This window comes from Staurois parvus, unplaced genomic scaffold (genome assembly GCF_062004578.1).
Source record: "Staurois parvus isolate SC_StPar_1 unplaced genomic scaffold, SC_StPar_1.0 ptg000475l, whole genome shotgun sequence".
NCBI classification, from domain to species: Eukaryota; Metazoa; Chordata; class Amphibia; order Anura; family Ranidae; genus Staurois; species Staurois parvus.
In genome coordinates this window covers 297,755-318,905 of record NW_028318271.1, presented here as the reverse complement: position 1 = coordinate 318,905, position 21,151 = coordinate 297,755, and the positions used below count along the sequence as shown (strand labels likewise).

General features: G+C 41.6%; 1 protein-coding gene across 2 annotated transcripts in view; it reads right to left on the bottom strand.

Annotated features, from left to right (window-relative positions):
* Nucleotides 1-214: 214 nt before the first annotated feature.
* Nucleotides 215-21,151, bottom strand: part of LOC149452371 (UDP-glycosyltransferase 3A1-like) — a 34,710-nt gene continuing 13,773 nt past the window's right edge. The window contains exons 1-6 of one of the 2 annotated variants that reach the window (XM_089689428.1): nucleotides 19,986-20,103; nucleotides 13,616-13,814; nucleotides 12,844-13,378; nucleotides 7,208-7,439; nucleotides 5,358-5,577; nucleotides 215-2,544 (exon numbers count right to left, since the gene is read on the bottom strand). In XM_089689428.1, coding sequence (XP_089545554.1) covers nucleotides 2,268-2,544; nucleotides 5,358-5,577; nucleotides 7,208-7,439; nucleotides 12,844-13,378; nucleotides 13,616-13,641 — 1,290 coding nt within the window. In that variant the 5' untranslated portion in view covers nucleotides 13,642-13,814; nucleotides 19,986-20,103 and the 3' untranslated portion in view covers nucleotides 215-2,267. Of the gene's footprint in view, nucleotides 2,545-5,357; nucleotides 5,578-7,207; nucleotides 7,440-12,843; nucleotides 13,379-13,615; nucleotides 13,815-19,985; nucleotides 20,104-21,151 lie in introns of those variants that run through there. The other variant, XM_089689427.1, reaches the window with a different exon arrangement.

The window sequence follows — 21,151 nt, the reverse complement described above, 5'->3', positions numbered from 1 at the left end:
TTTCCTTCCTAGTTGGTCAAGTACGGGTCAAAGGTCAGCATCAAAGGTCATGATCAGTATATTTTGTGCAGGATTTCTTTTTTTAATTTTTTCTTATAAATTAGTATCAGTGTCAGTTAGATTCAGTGTTGGTATGTTTTAGACAGGATAAAAAAAAAAGCAAAATGCACACTACTGTGCAAACAACAAATAACATACACATATGTGTCATCACTGCGATTGACTGGAGCAGGAGAATTTATTTTGGGTTGTTCCTTGGCAATAGGTTATTGTAGTAGCAATATTAAGCTAAATTACATTTATTTTTTTTTTTTTACTATTTTGGGCCAGTTTTCCTTTGATAATAAAATAATCAGAAGATATACGTTACCATTTACCACCAAAAGAAAGCAAAAACAAAAGGCATAATCCACCTGGATGCACAAAGTAGTTACAGTGATATGTATGGTGTCACAAGTTAGCCTGCAGCCTCTTGTGTGTTTATTCTTACCTCTTTGCTGCTCTTGATTCCTTCACATGTTGTTTGTCTGTGCTCACCTGTGGGCGTCGTCTGCTATCCTCTGGGTTTTATGTCCTTCCCTTCTATCACATTCTGACCCGCCTCCTAGCTGGCTTGTGTATTTAAGACATGCTCAGTCTGTCCCACTTTGCCTGAGCAACGTCTTGTTGTTGGAGCTCCCGTGTGTTCCCGCTGTGAATCCTGTATTGTCTATCTGTGTACCGACCCCAGCTTCGTTCCTGACCTTGCTTGTTTGCCGCCTGTCCTGACCTCGGCTTGCACATTGGATTCCCTGTGTCTTCTCCTTTTCACCCTGCTCCCGCTAGCGGTCTCCTCCACCTCAGCTGGGTGTACCTGGGGGCCGCAAACTGGTCCCAGCCTGCTGAAAGTCCATCCCCACCATCAGGAGCCCTGGTGAACAAGCAGGCTGGTGCTTAGATTCCGCACCCTGGGGAACCCCAAGCTGTGGACCTATAGAGCTCACTACCATAGGTGTTACATATGGTTTTACTAACACATGTCAAGTTGCAAAATTGTGCTCAGGCATTAGAATTAGTTTTTACCCTCAGTTATGAAGGGGTTAAATAAAATCTGTTTTGAAAGTCTAATACTCTGAGTACACCACATTCCTAATTTATCTTGAACTGTTGATAACTATAATAATTTAGCAGGGGTTCCCCAACAGTTACAAATAATTTCAAGAGTTCTCCAAACGTTTGAGAAAGGCTGCTAGAGAGGTTTAGATGCGTGTATATCACAAGACGCGTAGTGTGAACGGCAGAAGGCAATGATCTGGGTCGAAATTTTTATATAATAGTTTTATATAGTTTTATAAATTAACTATTAAAATTAAAACAAATTAATAAGTTTTACATGAAGTTTTTTTTTTTGTAATCAGCATGGTATGATTTGAGAAAGAACTTCAGGAAAACAAAGTAAAGAAATTCCAAATAAACTCGAGCCCATCAGGGTCCTCTTCACATTAGGGTCCCCATCAAAGTCCCTGCTCACATCAGGGTTTCCCATCAGGGTCCCCGCTCACAACAGGGTCCCAACCAGAGTCCCTGCTCACACCAGGGTCCTCATGAGAGTCCCCCATTCACATTGGGGTTCCCATCAGAGTGCCTCTTACATCAGAATTCCCATTGAAGTCCCCTTTACATCAAAGTCCCATCAGAGTCCATCATACATCAGAGAGCTGAACAAAATCTTGCATTGAGCCGGATTCTTCCTGCGGGCCTTAGCTTGGAGACCCCTGACTTAGAGGAAGGTAAAGAGCAAGGATAGTATGCAGAATGTTTTCTTAAAATCTAATGGTGGCCATACACCCTTGAACAGTCAATGTACAATATGACAAAACCATCAAATTTTACATCGATTGAGCTAAGCAAAAATGGCATGGGCAAGCAATGAGCAATAGATAATGATGATTTCGATCAACCCAAGTCAATTGGTTATGGGAGAAAAAATTGATCGTACAGGGTCAATCAATGACGGTTTTTCACACCCTTACATGTAGATCAATTCACAAGGGCACAAAAAAAGGTATGTTTTGTATTGTTTAATTTGATGTCCATTTCAATTGTTTTGTTGATTTGGACATTGATCATTCAGTTTTATTGCACTGTACATGGCCCACCATAGGTCAGATCACAGCAATGTCCCTGAGGTTAGTAATCAGCAGTTTCATAATTTCACTGACACTCGAGGTATTTATATTGTGAGCACCACAAAATCATCTTCAATTCCAATAGACGGCCACGTTTCATTAGTTCCTCTTTAGTTTTCCTGGAGAACATAATTTCGTAATGAGAGTCCTGAATAATGTCACAATGAGGTAGACGACCACGGTGAGGATGATGAGGAGGAATAGAATGACATCCAGCAGCCAATACTGATACCAGGGCAGTTTGTAAGAATAGGGATGAAGATGACCACCTCCACCCGATTGGATGATGTGCTCCACCCATCTCAGTAATTGTTGGTCTGGAGGAAAGGGCTGTGACCTCCTAATGGCTTGCAGCTTCATTGCTGATGTCTTGTAGCTGTGAACATATAAGGAGATACAGTCAGGGCCAAGGGCAGAGATTTTACAACTTGTCTGATTTTACAACAAAACTTTAAAGCTGAATTCCAGGTATGCCAATTTTAGCCTGGACCAATGTAAATATGTATTAGACGTGCAGAATGGAAAAATTAGTTTAGTTTCAGAGCAATTCATTAATTTACTAATTTTGTTTTGTTGCATTTGTAACAAAATTTAGTTTAGTTTAATTTATTTCGACTGTATTCAAATTTTTTCAATGGATTCAAAGTATTTGAATTGAATTAGAATAGAAAATATTAAATCGATCCAAATTCATTGTGAAGAATACCGATTCTATTCTTTTAGATTATATTCTATTATTTGCTAATTCTATTATTTTATTTTCTATTTGGTTCTGTTTTACTGTATTCTTTTCTATTCTACTGTAATCTATTCTTTTCTTTTCGACATTCAAATTTTAGAAGATGGTTATAGTCTATTTTATTCTATTTTTTTTTCTATTTTTCTATTATTTTATCTAGTATTCTATTCCATTCTGTTTTATTCTATTCTTTTCAAAATTCAAATTTCATAAGACGGTTATATTTTTATTTTATTCCATTCTATTGTTTCTGTTTTAGTCTATTCTTTTATTTTCTATTCTATTTTATTCTATTCAAAATTTGAATTCTGGATCACGTCTATATTCTTTTGATTTTATTCTAATCTATTATTTTCTATTCTATTCCTTTAATTGCCATTCTATTTTAGTCTTTTATTTTATTTTCTATTCTGTTCAGTTTTACTCTATTCTGTTTTATTCTATTCTATTCGAAATTTGATTTTGGAACACACATATTCTGACACTAATACACACAGTCTTTGAAGGAAATCAGCAATATGTTTATATTTCGAATTTGATTTCATGTTTGAATTTGATTCGAGTTTCTGATATAATGTTGTTTCCTTGTGAGGGATTCATTTAAATCCATTTCTATTGTCATTTGGAAATTTGGATAATTCGAAATCTCTGAATACCAAAAATTTCACCTAAATTTCAATTTGGAACAAAATACACATGTCTAGTATGTGTAGTCTGGTCCAAATTGAAATTCAGATGAAATGTTTGTATAGATATGCAGCTTACACTGTCACTAACCCCCCCCCCCCCCCCACCTCACTGCAGATGACAGTGGGCAAAGTTGGAAGGGAGGATCAGAGGGCTTTAAATTTCATCTACTGTAAAACAGCAGCCACAAGGGCCAGGGACATACCATCATTTGGGTTGATTAAAAAAAAAATACTAATCTTAGGCTCTAAGACTCTGTAAAGCACCTTTTAGATGTGCATGACCCATACAGTATGTCACACTCATAGTATGCTTGATTAAAATCTAACCCTTTCGGAACATGTCTGTACAGTATGTAGCATGGGGTGTACAGAGTCGCTAGAAATTTTGGTCCTATTTCCCCCCTCAGAGCACACACAGCCAGGGAGATGGCATTTTCTTCATTCTTACACCAGCTCAGAAAACAGTCTAGGGGTTTTCTCTGGGGACAAGGGAGCATGGGATACCCTGAAAATGTAGAACTGGATAACTTGAGGACTCCTCAAATTCTGGCTGCTGGGCCCAGAACTGCTGACTGCACTACACAAACTACTGAATGTCCCACAGAGTAATTTATGCTGTAGGTGACATGTGTTACTTCCAGAGTTAAGGAAAGCTATGCACAGTCACTTTTCCTCCATTACTGAGGGCCAACTACTCACTTAGCCACAGACTCGTCGGTTGCCCCCTGCTGTTTTACACCAGGCTCTTCCTAGTGAGAGAGATGCAGACTCACACCACCCTGGGACAGCTGGACCCTTTCCCACCAACGTCCTCCTGGCTATCTCCTGTGAGCTTCCTTCTGACCCAACTTGATCCCTGGACACAGATCTGTGACTAGGCCCCCAGCTAAACCATGATGTGTTATTCCAAGCTTTCTCAAGGATCCTGTACCCGGGGGGGCAGAGCCCCGCACAGGGGTCTTCTCTTGCAGGACTGGGACCAGGCATACTGCACACTGCTGCCTTGGCCTCTGGCTATTTATGGTCTCTCTCACCACCTTCTGGGCACATGTCCCCAAGGATTTGCTGGAGGCCTATAATATTCAGACTGCCTGTTCTGCTCTCCTTCCCACTATGATTCTAGAAGCCTGTAGAAGACAGGGGGAAGTGGCTCAAGGGGAGGGTGAAGCAGAAGTTCAGCCGTGTGCTGCTTCTCTTTTTACTGTCCAGTCACAGGTTGTGAGTAGAGACCTGTAAATGAAAGTGAAAGTACAGTAGGGAGAGGTCAGGTCTTCTCTGTTGCTAGATAAGATTGTGGGGCAGAACTGGGGTAAAGCTGTGTAAATCCCAGGACTTCACGAACAGAATCACAAATCCTCTGGCATGTAAAACAGGTTTCATATGTGTATTTCATCTGTACGCTGAGCCATTTTTTGGAGTTTATCTTTGATTGAGTTTTGTTGGGTGACTACAAAATGCTTCAGCACATTGCAGCAAATCATCAGCTGACAGTAAAGGGAAGGAGAAGGTGCATTGTTATAAAAAAGAACTGTTTGTGACGCATAGGGAGCTCCCCTAATCGGTGATTGGGGAGGGGTACCTAGATGTGTATTGTGTTCTATCTGCTTGGGTTAAAACTGTTACCTTGTGCTGTGTTTCAGTAAAAAGCGTTCACAGCACATTCTGTCAGTTACAGTTATCTGACATCAAACCTCACAGATATGCAATACATGTTATCTGATGCAGATCTCACAGATATTACATTGCGAACAATTACAGTACCTTTTATTTTCAATGATGTGCTGAATAGTCCCGGCAAAGTTGTCAGCCTTAAGTTGGCCAGGTAGAATATAAGTTCCCATTTGTTTGGCTTTTACTCTGACCATATTTTCTTTCTGGTCCCCTAGAAGTGGAATCCCAAGAACAGGAACTCCATGATACACAGCTTCCATCAAACTGTTCATTCCTCCATGTGTCACAAAAAGACGCAGTTTAGGGTGCCCTGAAATTGGCAAAGGCAATAAAAAAAATCAGTCTAATGCCTAGTACACACGATGAGATAATCGGATGACTTAGCGTTTTGTTAGCAGGACAGCGTAGAAAAAATGCATCTGTATTCAGGTGAACTTATAAGTGCTTCTGTATACAGGCAAAGACAGAGGTGCTTCCTAGTGAAAAGGCATCTGTGTAGAAGATAGAGAAGCTTCACAGTAAAAAAAGCATACATATACAGGTGAAGATAAGGAGCTTTATTTGAAAGTGAAAGAATCCACAGGAAAACTGTACTTGGGACAGTACTGCACTTTAATTCACACATTATGGATCCAGATAGGAGTTTGGACATTCTGCATCAAACTTTAGAGAACAGGTCTCACATGTCTCACTCCGGATATTCAGTGATTTCCAGCAGTTCATCAGTCAGTTCTGCAGGCAAGCAAGAGCAAAGGCAGAAGCAGCGCATGCAGAGGCTTTATACACTCAAAAAGATGATGACCTGATGAGGCAGAAAGCAGAGTTAGAATCCAGCTCCTTGAGGCAGAAAGCAGAGTCTGGTGCAGTAGACTCAAAAGGCGGCAGCAGCAGCATCAGCAGAAGCTTTAGTATACAAAACTACGGTTAGTTTGAAAGGGTATCCGCTTCAAGATCTTGAGGAAATAGGATTCAGTGCAAAGGACTCATGAATATGTACAGAACCATGCTCCAGACCAAGTTATGACAAAGTATGCTTCTATTGAGCCTATCTCCAACCAGCCCACACAGTGCCACGTTTAGAGTTATGTGCAGCTGTTTTGTCAGTTTTGCTAGCAGAACTGATTCTTGAAGAAATTGACTTCGAGCCTGATGCAGTTAAACACTACACTGAAAGAAAAATTGTGTTAGGTTATATTCACCTCCAGAAGATTTTGCGTGTATGTCTCAAACAGTATAATCCGCATTAGAAAATCCACAAGTCCAGATCAGTTGCATTACGCTTCTACTAGTCAGAACCCAGCAGATCACGGTACCAGACTAATTCAAGAAGCTCACCTGAAACATACCAACTGGTTGTCAGGAGCAGATTTCTTGTGTCATAGAGATACAAGCGAGCCTCCTGAAGCCGAGATATTTAGATCAAACTCTGACAGTGAGATCAGATATGAAAACACCAGCAATGCTCTTGACTTGTGCAGTATTAGCACCATCTGGTTAGTTCACTTTGAAAGATCTCTACGAGTGCCAGTGGAAGCAGGTTCAGAACCTTGCTGATACCTTTTGGAAATGCTGGAAGCAAAAATATTTGTCATCCCTCCAAACAAGAAGAAAGTAGAAAGAGGAGAAACCAAATGTTCAAGTAATGGATCTTGTTTTGTTGAAAGACCCTCAAGCAAAGTACAATGTATGGCCAAATGGTCTTATTATGAAAGCCATTCCCAGTGGTGATGGCTTCCCATTAAATCCGAACACATATTAATTACACAAGTTCTGTGGCTGATTAGAGTGGAAATTAAACTCAATTAATGCCTTATCTACGTTAAAGTAGCCTCAAAACCTGTGTAATTAATATGTTTTCTGTTTTAAAGGAATGAGGTGGCAACTCTATATGCATTAATAAAATAACTGATCAGTTTCTGCATAAATAGTACAATTTTTACCAAGTAAATCGTTCTGTGACACCCAATCCATAATTTTCACATTGGGAGCAATTTCCACCTCTTGTGGCCATTTTGACCTCTGATAACTCCATATCACTTTCTGCTTGATCTGAGCAAATCCGCCGTTCATTTCTTTGATGAATTCCGCTAGTGGGAGTGAGGAGAACATCGATCCCAGAGTCACTACAATGAAACCAGCATCGCCGGACTCAGATATAAAGTCTTCCAGTTCCTAAATAGAAAGAAAACACATTTTTGTTAGCAGTAGTGAATTGTATGTTTGGATTTTTATCCACGAACCCCTAATACAATGCCTGCCTGGGGCTGTGTACTGTGCAATTAAGCTGACTTTGGACTTGCTGACTTGCTCAGAGATGTAACCAAAGCTCTGAGCAAGTATTAAAATGTGTGTAAAGTTCACACTGTTTTCATTTTTGGATTAGGGAAACCTTAAGAGAGAAGTTTAGGAGTTTTTTAAGAAATCATACTTACCTAAGTGGATGCGGAATTTGTCCAATGCTGCATCTGTCCCCCGCTGTCTCTAAGACTGAGAACTGAGTGATCAGACACTGATGATTGCTCAGTTCTCAATGTTCCGTGAGCATATAACTGGTAACTGTCAGTCCCCGCTGTCTGCTCTGCACCCCCCCCCCCCCCAGTACTCACTGGAGCACTGGGCTGTGAATGGGGGAGGGAGCATCTGGCTCAGCCTCTCAGCAGATCACTGAGAGGCTTAGCCAGGTTCCGTTCCAGACATCTGGTTGAATGTCGACTTTAAAGTCGAGATCTTTCCCAAGCCTGGACCGCCTGAGTGATGTCAGCCAACAGCGGACTTTAGCCCATTGTCCATTGAAAATGGGTCACAGGAGTGCAGAACACACTGCACTCCTGTGATACACAGGAGAAGTACAGCCAAAAGGAGCTTTCTCTTTACTTCTCCTTTAAAACTCCTGTTAGGTTTTAGGTGCCTGTGATCCAGTGAGGAGTATTCCCTTTACTTCATGTCCTGGAGACACAACATCAAATGAGAGGATATATCACAACAGTGAACTCCCATTGTAGGCTTTTGTTGCCAAAGCATTTATTCCCATTTAATGATTTGCCCTTACTTCTTATTCTGGTGCCATTTTGGATTCCTCTTGGCTTTTTGTCTCAGAGTCAATGGTCAAGAGGACATATAGAAAGGGTGAATCTGCCCAATGCGGGTACAGGCATCAATAAATACATAACAAGTCTAACATTTCCCAAATAGCGATTAAACATATGATAGACCACATATGATAGTGGATCAGTAAAATGTCAGTGTAAGTTCATCAGATGTGCTGAAAATGCATACAGTCTCCAATATGTAAAGAACCAAAAGTAGTGACTTTCAGAAATGATAATAGCCAAATAATGCACTAACCAGATAGCGCATATTAAAGCGCATGGAGCATTTAAGACCTGCCCCTGGTGCTCAGCCACTGTATCACTGGAGCCAGGAGATGTCATCTATAGGGTGACCACTAGATGTCATCTATCCGGATGGAAGCTGAGTCCAGCCACTGTATTAGAGGATCAGGCGGATGTCATCTATAGGGAGACCACTAGATGTCATCCGTTCCAGGAGGAGCTGTGTCATGGATCCTGGGATGTCACTTGCAGATGTGTCCTTTGCTAAGCACAGCCCCAGGACCTTCAGAATTACAGGCTCCCCAGAAATAAAGAGCCCGTGGAAAAAGGCCTCAAATAGTGTGATATCGTTTATTAAAGTAGGTAAATAATCAGAAAAGAACTTACTAACAACGGTTCAGCTGCTCATAAACGGCCAGACCAGAGGTACATGTACACAGGATATAAATAGCTTGGCACTTCCCTAACGCGTATCGTGTGAGTACACATCATCAGAGGGACTGTGCCAGTGGTAAAAGGAGTGTCTTTATACATAAAAAAGCGCCAAAATACATCGCAATGCGGCGGCGCCGTTATTGCCGGTTCGCGCATGCGCAGTAGCGTTCGCGGCGGCCATTTTTAAGAAGCCAAAACACATTATGGACATACAAGTGTTGGTTCAGCAGTAATCTTAGTGGGAACAAGATACTGCATTCCTAAATCAACATGGGGCAAGTGGATTAGCTGAAATTACACATGGAACATACTTAATGCCCCATTGTAACAAGAACAGCCTGGTGAAACAATATTAAAAAAATGTATTAAACTAGAAAATACTAAGGTGCATCGACTTTTTACAGCGATTATAGCACTCAAAATGGAATATACAGATAAAGGCAAAATACATCAAATGCGTCAAACATATAAATTAAAACCACTCTGGTTAAAAAGTAATATCATTAAAAATATTAAATTTTAAAACCAATGTACTAAGATTAAGGTGCATCAACTTATTGAAAGCGATTATGTTACTCTAGTATGAATACAAGTAAAGACAAATTACGTCAAACATATAGATTAAAACCAATCTGGTTTAAAAGGTAAAATCATTAGAAATATTAAATTCTAAAAGTAATAATGTACTTCAGATCATAAACGATCGATCAGCTGGTATCGATGAAACAATTAATATCTAATTCTACGTTTAGTCCCTGTGGAACTTGGGACTGTAGAAGATATATCCATTTGGTCTCGAGCATGGAGACCGCTCGTTTTTTGTGGATACCCCTCCAGTTACTTTTGATGGTATCGATACCCACAAAACGCAGGGAATCTGGATTCCTATTGTGTCGCTGGCGGTAATGCATAGACAAGGAGTGCTCCTTGTAACCTTTCTTAATATTGACCAGGTGTTCTCTCAATCTGTCTCTCAGTCTCCTTGTCGTTCTACCTACATATTGCTTCCCGCAACTACATTCCAAAAGGTAGACAACATAGGAGCTGTAGCATGTGATCGTAGACTGAATGTCAAAAGATCTACCAGTTGAATTCGAACAGAAACTTTTTATCGGGTTCTTGTGAATTCCATTACAAGTGCATATCATACATCTGTTACAAGGAAAAAAACCTTTTCTATTTAGAAAGTCAAACGTGAGTTGCTTTGGGGGATTGACAATGTTGGGGGCTAGTCTGTTTCTTAGTGAAGGTGCTTTTCTGTAGATGATTTCTGGATGCTCCGGTAAGGCTTTACACATCACCGGGTCACTCTTAAGAATGTTCCAGTTCTTCCTAATAATTCTGGCAACTTCTTTATATTGCATCGAAAAGGTAGTTGTAAAGGGACAGAAAATCTTTTTATTGGTCTTATGTTGTGTAGTTAGCAGGTTAGTCCTGTCCAAACTAGCCACTCGGTCAATCTCCATATCCAGTAGTTGGCTGTCATAGCCCTTTTCTATGAATCTTGTTCTAAGAATGTTAGACTGTGCAATGAAATCTTGCATATTACCACAGTTCCGCCTTATCCGAAGAAATTGTCCCCTGGGGATGTTATCCAGCCACCTAGGCAGGTGGCAACTGTCCTGCCTAGGTGGCTGGATAACATCCCCAGGGGACAATTTCGATGCAATATAAAGAAGTTGCCAGAATTATTAGGAAGAACTGGAATTCACAAGAACCCGATAAAAAGTTTCTGTTCGAATTCAACTGGTAGATCTTTTGACATTCAGTCTACGATCACATGCTGCAGCTCCTATGTTGTCTACCTTTTGGAATGTAGTTGCGGGAAGCAATATGTAGGTAGAACGACAAGGAGACTGAGAGACAGATTGAGAGAACACCTGGTCAATATTAAGAAAGGTTACAAGGAGCACTCCTTGTCTATGCATTACCGCCAGCGACACAATAGGAATCCACATTCCCTGCGTTTTGTGGGTATCGATACCATCAAAAGTAACTGGAGGGGTATCCACAAAAAACGAGCGGTCTCCATGCTCGAGACCAAATGGATATATCTTCTACAGTCCCAAGTTCCACAGGGACTAAACGTAGAATTAGATATTAATTGTTTCATCGATACCAGCTGATCGATCGTTTATGATCTGAAGTACATTATTACTTTTAGAATTTAATATTTCTAATGATTTTACCTTTTAAACCAGATTGGTTTTAATCTATATGTTTGACGTAATTTGTCTTTACTTGTATTCATACTAGAGTAACATAATCGCTTTCAATAAGTTGATGCACCTTAATCTTAGTACATTGGTTTTAAAATTTAATATTTTTAATGATATTACTTTTTAACCAGAGTGGTTTTAATTTATATGTTTGACGCATTTGATGTATTTTGCCTTTATCTGTATATTCCATTTTGAGTGCTATAATCGCTGTAAAAAGTCGATGCACCTTAGTATTTTCTAGTTTAATACATTTTTTTAATATTGTTTCACCAGGCTGTTCTTGTTACAATGGGGCATTAAGTATGTTCCATGTGTAATTTCAGCTAATCCACTTGCCCCATGTTGATTTAGGAATGCAGTATCTTGTTCCCACTAAGATTACTGCTGAACCAACACTTGTATGTCCATAATGTGTTTTGGCTTCTTAAAAATGGCCGCCGCGAACGCTACTGCGCATGCGCGAACCGGCAATAACGGCGCCGCCGCATTGCGATGTATTTTGGCGCTTTTTTTATGTATAAAAACACTCCTTTTACCACTGGCACAGTCCCTCTGATGATGTGTACTCACACGATACGCGTTAGGGAAGTGCCAAGCTATTTATATCCTGTGTACATGTACCTCTGGTCTGGCCGTTTATGAGCAGCTGAACCGTTGTTAGTAAGTTCTTTTCTGATTATTTACCTACTTTAATAAACGATATCACACTATTTGAGGCCTTTTTCCACGGGCTCTTTATTTCTGGGGAGCCTGTAATTCTGAAGGTCCTGGGGCTGTGCTTAGCAAAGGACACATCTGCAAGTGACATCCCTGGATCCATGACACAGCTCCTCCTGGAACGGATGACATCTAGTGGTCGCCCTATAGATGGCATCCGCCTGATCCTCTAATACAGTGGCTGGACTCAGCTTCCATCCGGATAGATGACATCTAGTGGTCACCCTATAGATGACATCTCCTGGCTCCAGTGATACAGTGGCTGAGCACCAGGGGCAGGTCTTAAATGCTCCATGCGCTTTAATATGCGCTATCTGGTTAGTGCATTATTTGGCTATTATCATTTCTGAAAGTCACTACTTTTGGTTCTTTACATATTGGAGACTGTATGCATTTTCAGCACATCTGATGAACTTACACTGACATTTTACTGATCCACTATCATATGTGGTCTATCATATGTTTAATCGCTATTTGGGTTAGCGCTGCACTCTCATTCTTTATCAATTACTTTGGAGGTTCCCGAGGTGCCTTTTTGTGCAAGCAGCTACCGTACTTACACCTATACACTGCGCTCGATTTTATATATAGATTTTATATATAAGTTTATTTTATAAGTCTAACATTTCGCCACTCTATCCAAAGCTAAAACAAAAAAAAGTATTTTTGTTCTTTGGACCCTTGCTCCTTTTATTTTTGATCCCAGATGATAAATATTCCCAGTGGGGTCACAGACAGTAGTAAAAACAACCTTGCAGACCCTCCATCACTCTCTCCAAGCTATTAAAAATAAAAGCTTTGACTTGAGTTGGACTTTAAAATTCTTTTAGCTTGTTTTATTAAAGCAAAGGTCATTCATGCCATACTTACTTGTGATATTGGTTTTACAGGTTTGGCCAATAATCCCCCAATGTACTGAACGTGAGGCAGAAGTGGACGAGGAAATTCAAGGGTGAAGTCTACATTGTACAGCCAGAGCTCAGCTTTCAAGTGAAGATCGGGTATATTTGGTCTAGAGTCAACAGGAAAATGTTCTTTGATTACACCATCAAACAGTGAGTCCATCTTTTTCAGGATTACTAATGAAACAAAAAAAGTCAATGTGTTCCTTAAACGTCCATAGAAATCCATCTGGTCAGTGAGCTGAGTCTGGAACAATGGACTATAGGAGAGAGGACTCGGCATTCCTATACGGTAAGCATTGGCCATTATTGTAGGAAAGAAAGCAATAAATGGGAGTCCCAGCTTCTCGGTAACCAGCATAGCGCACGGGTTGAATGCGTCCACCACTGCAATGTCATAATGTTCCTCCTTCAAAAAGTTCATGATTTCCAACTGGTGTAAGGTCATGTTGCACTGGATAGACAGCTCTCTCATAAGTGTCAGGACTGTCTGCATGTTAGTTCTGAAAGAAAAATGTGACAATCATCAGTTTAACAAATAATTGATGTAAGTGCTGCCTAATCAGAATAGATGAATACAGGTGAAAAAAAAATATAAACACAATATCAATTAATTCAAATCCACATGTTGCCTTATACAAATAATTGGTGCTGTCTCTTATATGTCCTGGTGCACTATTTCTTAATATAAAGTGCAATCTTGCATGCTGTGCTCCCCGCCAGTGATCCCACTCACTCACCGACTTCTGTGGACTCTTAAATGCATTTAAGTCTTCATCACTTGGCTAATAATCCTGGTTTTGCTGGGACTTGTAGTTCTCCTCAATAGTTGTATCTTGTATTCGTAGCAGTATGTCTCCAATCAGTGTCAATGGTCACAAGGGTAAATGGCTGTCATGCATGTAGAAAGTAACAGAGGGGACCCACAATGCGTAATTCCTTTTAATAATTAAAACAAACAAAAATCGATTGCACTGACATTAAAATGAACGGTTCAGAGCAGAATCCCTGGACCAGAAGCGACACACCAACTTGCGCTCTGTCAGCCAGATATGAGGTCACCGATGGTTTTTTATCTATTCATTTTGCCTCTTCCACGGGGCGTCTTCAGAGGTTCTTCTGAAAACGCCCAGTGGGAGGGACAAAACGCGTCAGAATGAAACCATTGGTGACTCCATATCCAGCCAGTTATAGCAAGATAGCAATAACTTACAATCTCAGAAGTGTTAGCAGACAGTTATTACGACAGGATGACACCGTGAAGATCATTTAATCTGAAATTTACCCAAAACTGTGCAGATTTTGAAAACAGCAAATATCCAGATAAATCAAAAGATTATAATATGAACCACTCCAGCAATACATACGTGGACGGAATGGTAACTGTAACATAATACAAGAAGGGTGGAGAGAAAAACAAGACTACTGGGGGAAGCAGGGCTAAAATACTAAGAGGCAAAATGAAACACCAATTGAAACAGCAATTCACTATACACACACAGACAGGGGTTACTTGTTGCCCCTTCAAAAAGCATTGCTTCATTAAAATATTTCCAGGAATGAGTTAATTTCTTCCAGACAGGATCATATACAGTATGTAGCACTACCCCCTTAGGAGTTGCTAGAGATTATAGTCCTGCACAGTCAGGCAACATTCATTCCCTCCAGCCTTGCACTCCAGTTTATTTTACTGGGGGATTTGAACTTAGATGGGGATGAGGGATACATGGGATGCCCAAAGAACTGTTAAATTGAGGACAACTTCCTGGAACTATGTACAAGTGCTCAGAAGGGTTTCTCTTCTTTGGAGAGCTATCCAGCCTCTCCTGGCGTATCACCCCAGTCCCCAGATTAAATCCCCTCTTCACCCAGCTGCCTGAGGCAATTCCTGGACAAGGGGACACATAATCATCCACCCTAAAATTAGTAGTCCCAGATGGGGGCTAGTCAGGTTTCCCACCAGAATGCCCTCTCCCCTTGTCTGGCCCACGGGGTGTGGGATTACTCACTCAGTCCCAGTCCTGCAAGCTGATTTAGGTAGGTGGCTGCCTTCCGGGTTTCTGCTGGCTGGCTCCTTTCCTGGCTCTACAAGTGGTCCTCACTCCCAGGTTCCTGCATCTCAGCTTCCTCACATGTTCCACCCAAACTCTCCTGCTAATGATCAGGCTCAGTCACTCTTAAGGGCTGCCCTGACCGCATGTCAAGCCTCCTGCTTGGGGATTGGACAGCAAGAGTGCAGACCAGCTCCTACTCCCCCCTGCCCACTGCTTCTAGAATCTTCTCCAGTTTCTAGAGCAGAGGGAGGTATCAAGGAACTGATCTGCAGAGCCTCTTAGCCCTAACCTGAATTTGACCCAACTGACTATTGCCCAGACTGCTTCTGACTAAAAAAGCCTGCCCTTCTGACTAAAAAAATAATCAGCTAACTCCCCCTAGCTAACTAGGAAGGTTCTACATATATATGTAGTGCACCCCAGAAGGAGACGCAGAGTGAATACAAGGCCCTCTGGGATTAATCTGGAACAGGGACCTCAAATGCTACTACTCTAACCATTCTGACACACCCCCTGCTCATTAACTAAACAACACCAAAATAAAGGGTATAGAAAATAATCACCTCCTTTAACCGCTTCCCGACCGCCCTATAGCAGAAATACTGCTAAAGGGTGGCACGGGTGCGCAAAATCACGTATATATATACGTGATTTTGCATTTTCCGGTAATTAACCGCCAGCGCCCGGCAGGGGTGGACTGACAACTCATGGGGCCCCCGTGCAATAGGGGATCATGGGGCCCCTGTGTCCTTGCCTAAATTCAAAAAAGCCTATGAAAAAGGTACCAGTGCCCGAGTTTCCAAATGGTCAGTCCGCCCCTGGCGCCCGGTGATTACTGAGCATCTCCGATGGGGAGAAAGATTGTTTTGTTTACAAATCTTCCTCCCTGTCAGCTCGTGCACACTGCTCGTGATGGCTGTGCACAGCAAAGCCATCCCGATCAGTGTGCTTACAATGAAGCACCCCTCCCCCGCCCCCTAGTAAAACACTCACTACATATAGTTATCCCTTTGATCACCTCTCATATTAACCCCTTCCTGTCCAGTGCCATTAGTACAGTGTCAATGCTTTTTTTTAGCACTAATCACTGTATTGGTGTCACTGGGGATGTCAGTGACACCAAGTTAGTTTCCCCCCAGTGTCAGAATGTCCACCACAGTCCTGCTAAAAGTCACTGATCGCCGCCATTACTAGTAGAAAAAAAGATCCCAGTATCTATACTGCCATTTGTAAACGCTATAACTTCACGTAAAGCAATTAATTTACACGTATTGGGATTGTTTTTAGCAAAGACATGTTGCAGAATACATTTTGGCCTAAATTTATGACGAAATTAGATTTTTTCAATTTTTTTACTGGACTTGTTTAATAGCAAAAAGTCCGAAATATTGTTTTTTTTTCTCAAAATTGACGGTCTTTTTTTGTTTATAGTGCAAAAAATAAAAAATGCACAGGCAATCAAATACTACCGAAAGAAAGCTCAATTTGTAGGAAAGAATGGACGTAAATTTCATTTGGGTGCAGCGTTACATGACCGCACAATTGTCAGTTAAAGTAACGCAGTGCCGTAACACAAAAAATGGCCTGGTCAGGAAGGGGGGGGGGGGAATCCTCAGGAGGGCAAATGGTTAAAATAATCACATTGTTTTTGCTTTTCAGCCTGAAATGAAGAGAGTCACAGTTTTTGTTTTATCCAGCTATATTTATAACATAAACATGAAAGATATAACACCAACATGTCAGGAAAAAAAATCAAAAACAGAATCACTGAGTTGGAAATAGGATCACCCCCGCCTAATGACTGTCAGGTGTAGCTAATCGCCTTCTCAATGGCACACAAAGCCATTTGACTTTCAGCTCTGATCAGCTGTGGTCATTTTGATTAGTTCAGCACGAAAAGAGCTTTCCGAGAGCATTTCAGTCCTTGGTAGTGCAACTGAAGCAAACAATCAACTATGGGTGGCAAGGCACTGTCAAAAGATCTCCAGGATAAAGATGTGGACAGGCACAAGTCAGGAGATGGATCCAAAAAAATTCAAAGGCTTTATCAATGCCTAAAAGCACAGTGAAGTCTATTATTAAGACATGGAAGCTATTTGGTACAATGCAGACCCTTCCCTGGATCAGGACGTCTCTCCAAACTGAATGAAAGAGACAGGAAGAAACTGGTCAGAGATGCTACCAAGAGGCCTACAGCAACTCTGAAGCAGTTGCAGGAATTTATGACAGAGTGGTTATTGTGTGCATGTGACAATATCACAAATTCTCCACAAATGTGGCTTGTATGGGAGGGTTGCAAGAAAAAAGCTGCTCCTCAAGAAGGCCACACGCAGTCACAATTGAGCTTTGCCAAAACACACCTTAAAGATTCTGAGGCCACACGGAAAAAAGGTGTTATGGTCAGAAGAGACTAAAATTGAATTCTTTGGCCTCAAAACTAAACAATATGTTTGGCAGAAATCCAATCCAGCTCACCATCCAAATAACACCATTCTTACAGTAAAGCATGGAGGTGGTAATATCCTGGTATGGGGGGTTTCTCTGCAGCAGGGACTGGAGCACTTGTCAGGGGAGATGGGAAAATGGACGGGGCAAAATACCATCAAATTCTTTAGGAAAATCTTCTGCCCTCTGCCAGAAAGTTTTCAATGGGAAGAAGGTTTACCTTCCAACATGACAATGACCCAAACCACACGGCAAAATTGACCACACAGTGGTCGAAGGAGAAAAAGGTGAATGTCTTTGCAAGGCCTATTCACAGCCCAGACTTAAACTCCATTGAAAATCTGTGGAATTACTTGAAGACTGCAGTCCACAAACGGACAACATCAAATCTAACTGACCTTGAGCAGTTCTGTAAGGAAGAGTGCCAAATATTGCAAAGTCTTGATGTGCAAAGTTAGTAAAGACATATCCCAACAGACTAAAGGCTGTAATTAATGCAAAAGGTGGTTCAACAAAATACTGACACAAGGGGGCGATTCTTTTTCGAACTCAGTGATTCTGTTCTTCATTTTTTTTTATTTTTTGTGACATGTTGGTGTTATATCTTTCACTTGGATGTTATAAGTTGCACTGAGTAAATACAGCTGGCTAAGACAACTGACTCTATCTTCATTTCAGGCTGCAAAGCAAGAAAATGTGATTATTACAAAGGTGGTGATTCATTTCTGTACTCACTGTAAGTGAAGCTGTGATTCTATTAACATCAGATAGCTTGAACAAAAATAAAACAAGACAGTCACTGAGCAAAAGAGTGCAATAACCCCCCACACTATACAGAGATTATGCCACCATCAAGTCCCCTACAGTGACCTAACTATGTTCACGTCTGCCTTCAGGGCTTCACCGTCTACACACTAGTCAATTCTCCCATAAAAGAATAAGGCCTGAATGGTGACGTCTGACCAAAATTTAGCAGATCAAAAAAAAAAAAACACAAAAGAAAGATATTCTTATTAAGCCAAAAGACTCCCAAGGGGTGATAGAGCTAAAGAATGGTGAACTACAGTGTGTCAATGTCTGCTGATCAGTGTAAGCAATGGGATAACAATCCTCTAACCAGGGGCGGACTGACAACTCATGGGGCCCCCCGGGCAATAGGGGATCATGGGGCCCCTGTGTCCTTGCCCAAACTCAAAAAAGCCTATGAAAAAGGTACCAGGGGCATCTCATGGGGCCCCCTACAGACCCCGGGCCCTCGGGCAGTGCCCGAGTTTCCAAATGGTCAGTCCGCCCCTGCCTCTAACCAACCCCTGTGCATCAGTGGTAGGTCCTGGTAGTGGAGGGCCCCCTTATGCTTTGATGTGATGACCTCCAGCTAACCCGCTTGACTCTGTTGTACAGCTGATGTAGATCAACACTGGATTCTAAGTTGCCTAAAATGCAGGGAGATGGGTTGGCGATTCTATGCTGCACCTTTGGTGTAGCTAGAGACAAGCTAGCAATTCCGCTTGGTGTCTCAAGACTGCTGGCAATGGGCCACACAGGCAAACAAGTGCTACAGGCTCATCACTGGGTCCCCGCTCCTGTCTCCTTCCTTGGTCTAGCACTAAGTGTCCCCCGTTTTTCCCGGGCAGCGATGTCAAAGTCCCCTCTCTCCTCCTCTCAAGTTACCACGACCCTTGGAAGCTGTAGTTTCTTTTGCAGCAGGGAGTAGTTCCACCTAGAGGTGATGGATCTACATATATCATGATCCTTCTCTTTAGCACACCTTTTCCCCTCAATCCTGGTTTGAGTCATTCTGAAGGGCGCAATGAAAGTCAACAGGAACATAATAGGGAACATGCTGGGACTTGCTGTCCAACAGTGGTGGATATAATCAGTTAGTCTTTACCTAAAAAGCTTTTTACCAGTACCTGGCTACATATATAACCTGGGAGGAGCTTACTTCTTGGGATCCCAGCCTGAGTATTGGGAATATATCTGAGAGATATCTCACTATATGAGAGAGAACTGTTGATTGACTGGATAGCTAAGAGCTGATGATTGCAATGGAGGAGATGTGCTTAATGGATTAATAGTGAGAATTGTAGCAATAATATGGAGCTGGACTGAGCCTATGACTGCTTCATGTGTCTGAAGTGAAACCTAGTAACCTTGCTGTGACGTGAGATAACACACAGTTAAGCCACGCTAGACAATGCACCTCATTAAGTATCCACCTGGTGAAACATGAACCTGATATTCCCACCTGTATGCACACCTGTTCAGACTAGGGGGTGGTGGTGGATAGGGGGATTTAAAGCCTGTCCTGTAACCAAGCTTCAGTCGTCGGGCTTGTTGCAGTGAGTGTCCCCAGTTAGAATGGCATGATGACCAGGAGCATGGTGAGAGTATGATAATGGTGAATGACATTTTGTACCTTGTCTCGGGCACACCATACATGCAGGTGAAAAGAAGAGCATTCAGGACTATGGCCTGAGTTAGACCTAAACAATGAGCAACATTACTTTTGGTGGGTTCCCAGTGAGGAGCAAGGCAGGGACTCTGTCCCATGGGTGGGACACGTAACACGACAGAGAGCAGGGTTCCTTCTTCACCACATTCACCATACCTGCCTTGTAGAAACCCCTTCTGGATTCCTGTAAGTGTATCTGTAAATTCTTGAAGATATTTCTCATCAAAGGAATAAGTGGTCACTGGATATGGACTTGGTGGTCGCTTGTAACCTGAACATCAAAAACAGAGTATAGTTTTTTTTAGTATTTTGTGTACCATGGCAGCTATTTTCATAGTGGCTTTTGCAGCCAATACCACCGATACCACTCCTCAGACCAGCTTAAATTATTGCAGTCCAGAAAATACATTTCTCCTTCTATGTGATGCAAAGGAGAAAAAAAGCATTCAACAACATTCCAAACAATTGCTACATTTCATTTTTTTCTCAGCAGAAAGGATATTTTGCAGTGAAATAGCATGCCGCAACTGCGGTCCAAGCATTTGGCTTGTGGTTGTGATACAGTTCCATTGACACCAATGTGTGAGTTTGACAGGTGGTGGTGAGTTAAGTTTGCCATGGCCAGGAAGCATCACGGCCACAGCATGTGAACGACCCCTTCCAGTTGGGGGCTAGTAAAACTGCTTTTACTGCTGCTTGCTGTTTGTATAAATGTGGTCCTAAAGGTTCTAAGAGGAGCCTCCACAAGATGCTAATACCTTTCTTGGCAAAAAAAGTTTCCTCCATGTGCCCCTTATAAACTAGTCTCACTTTGTTACTGGGGCCAGACCTCCATTACATCAGGACAAATGTCCCAACCTTCTACGTCCATTGAGTGTACTGCAACTCCCTCACTGGTCAGGGGATGGCAGTTCATGAAGTTGAGAAGTCTCCACAGCACACAAGTTTGCTTTATTACCCAAATGCACATCATTTTCTTTTCTTTTTTTAATTTAGGATAGGGTGGGATAGGTTTTAAATGTTGTGGGTGCTAAGTTGATTCTTCCTCATTTCCTGATCTAACACCTATCATATGGGCAGGAATTAGGGGAATTCAAAGCAACATTAAAATCCTGACAGAGGTTCCCAGCCTTCTTCATTCCACCAGAAAAGTTTTTTTTTCTGTGGTTCATTGGGGGGATTTCCCTTCAATTCACGTTCTGTCTGACACCTGTCAAATAGGCAAGATTTGGGAGATATGCCCTCATTTCCTGTTCTGTCATGGGGACAGACAGCATTAAAATGTTGAAAGTTGAAGTTATAACCCTTCCAGGTTCTACAGA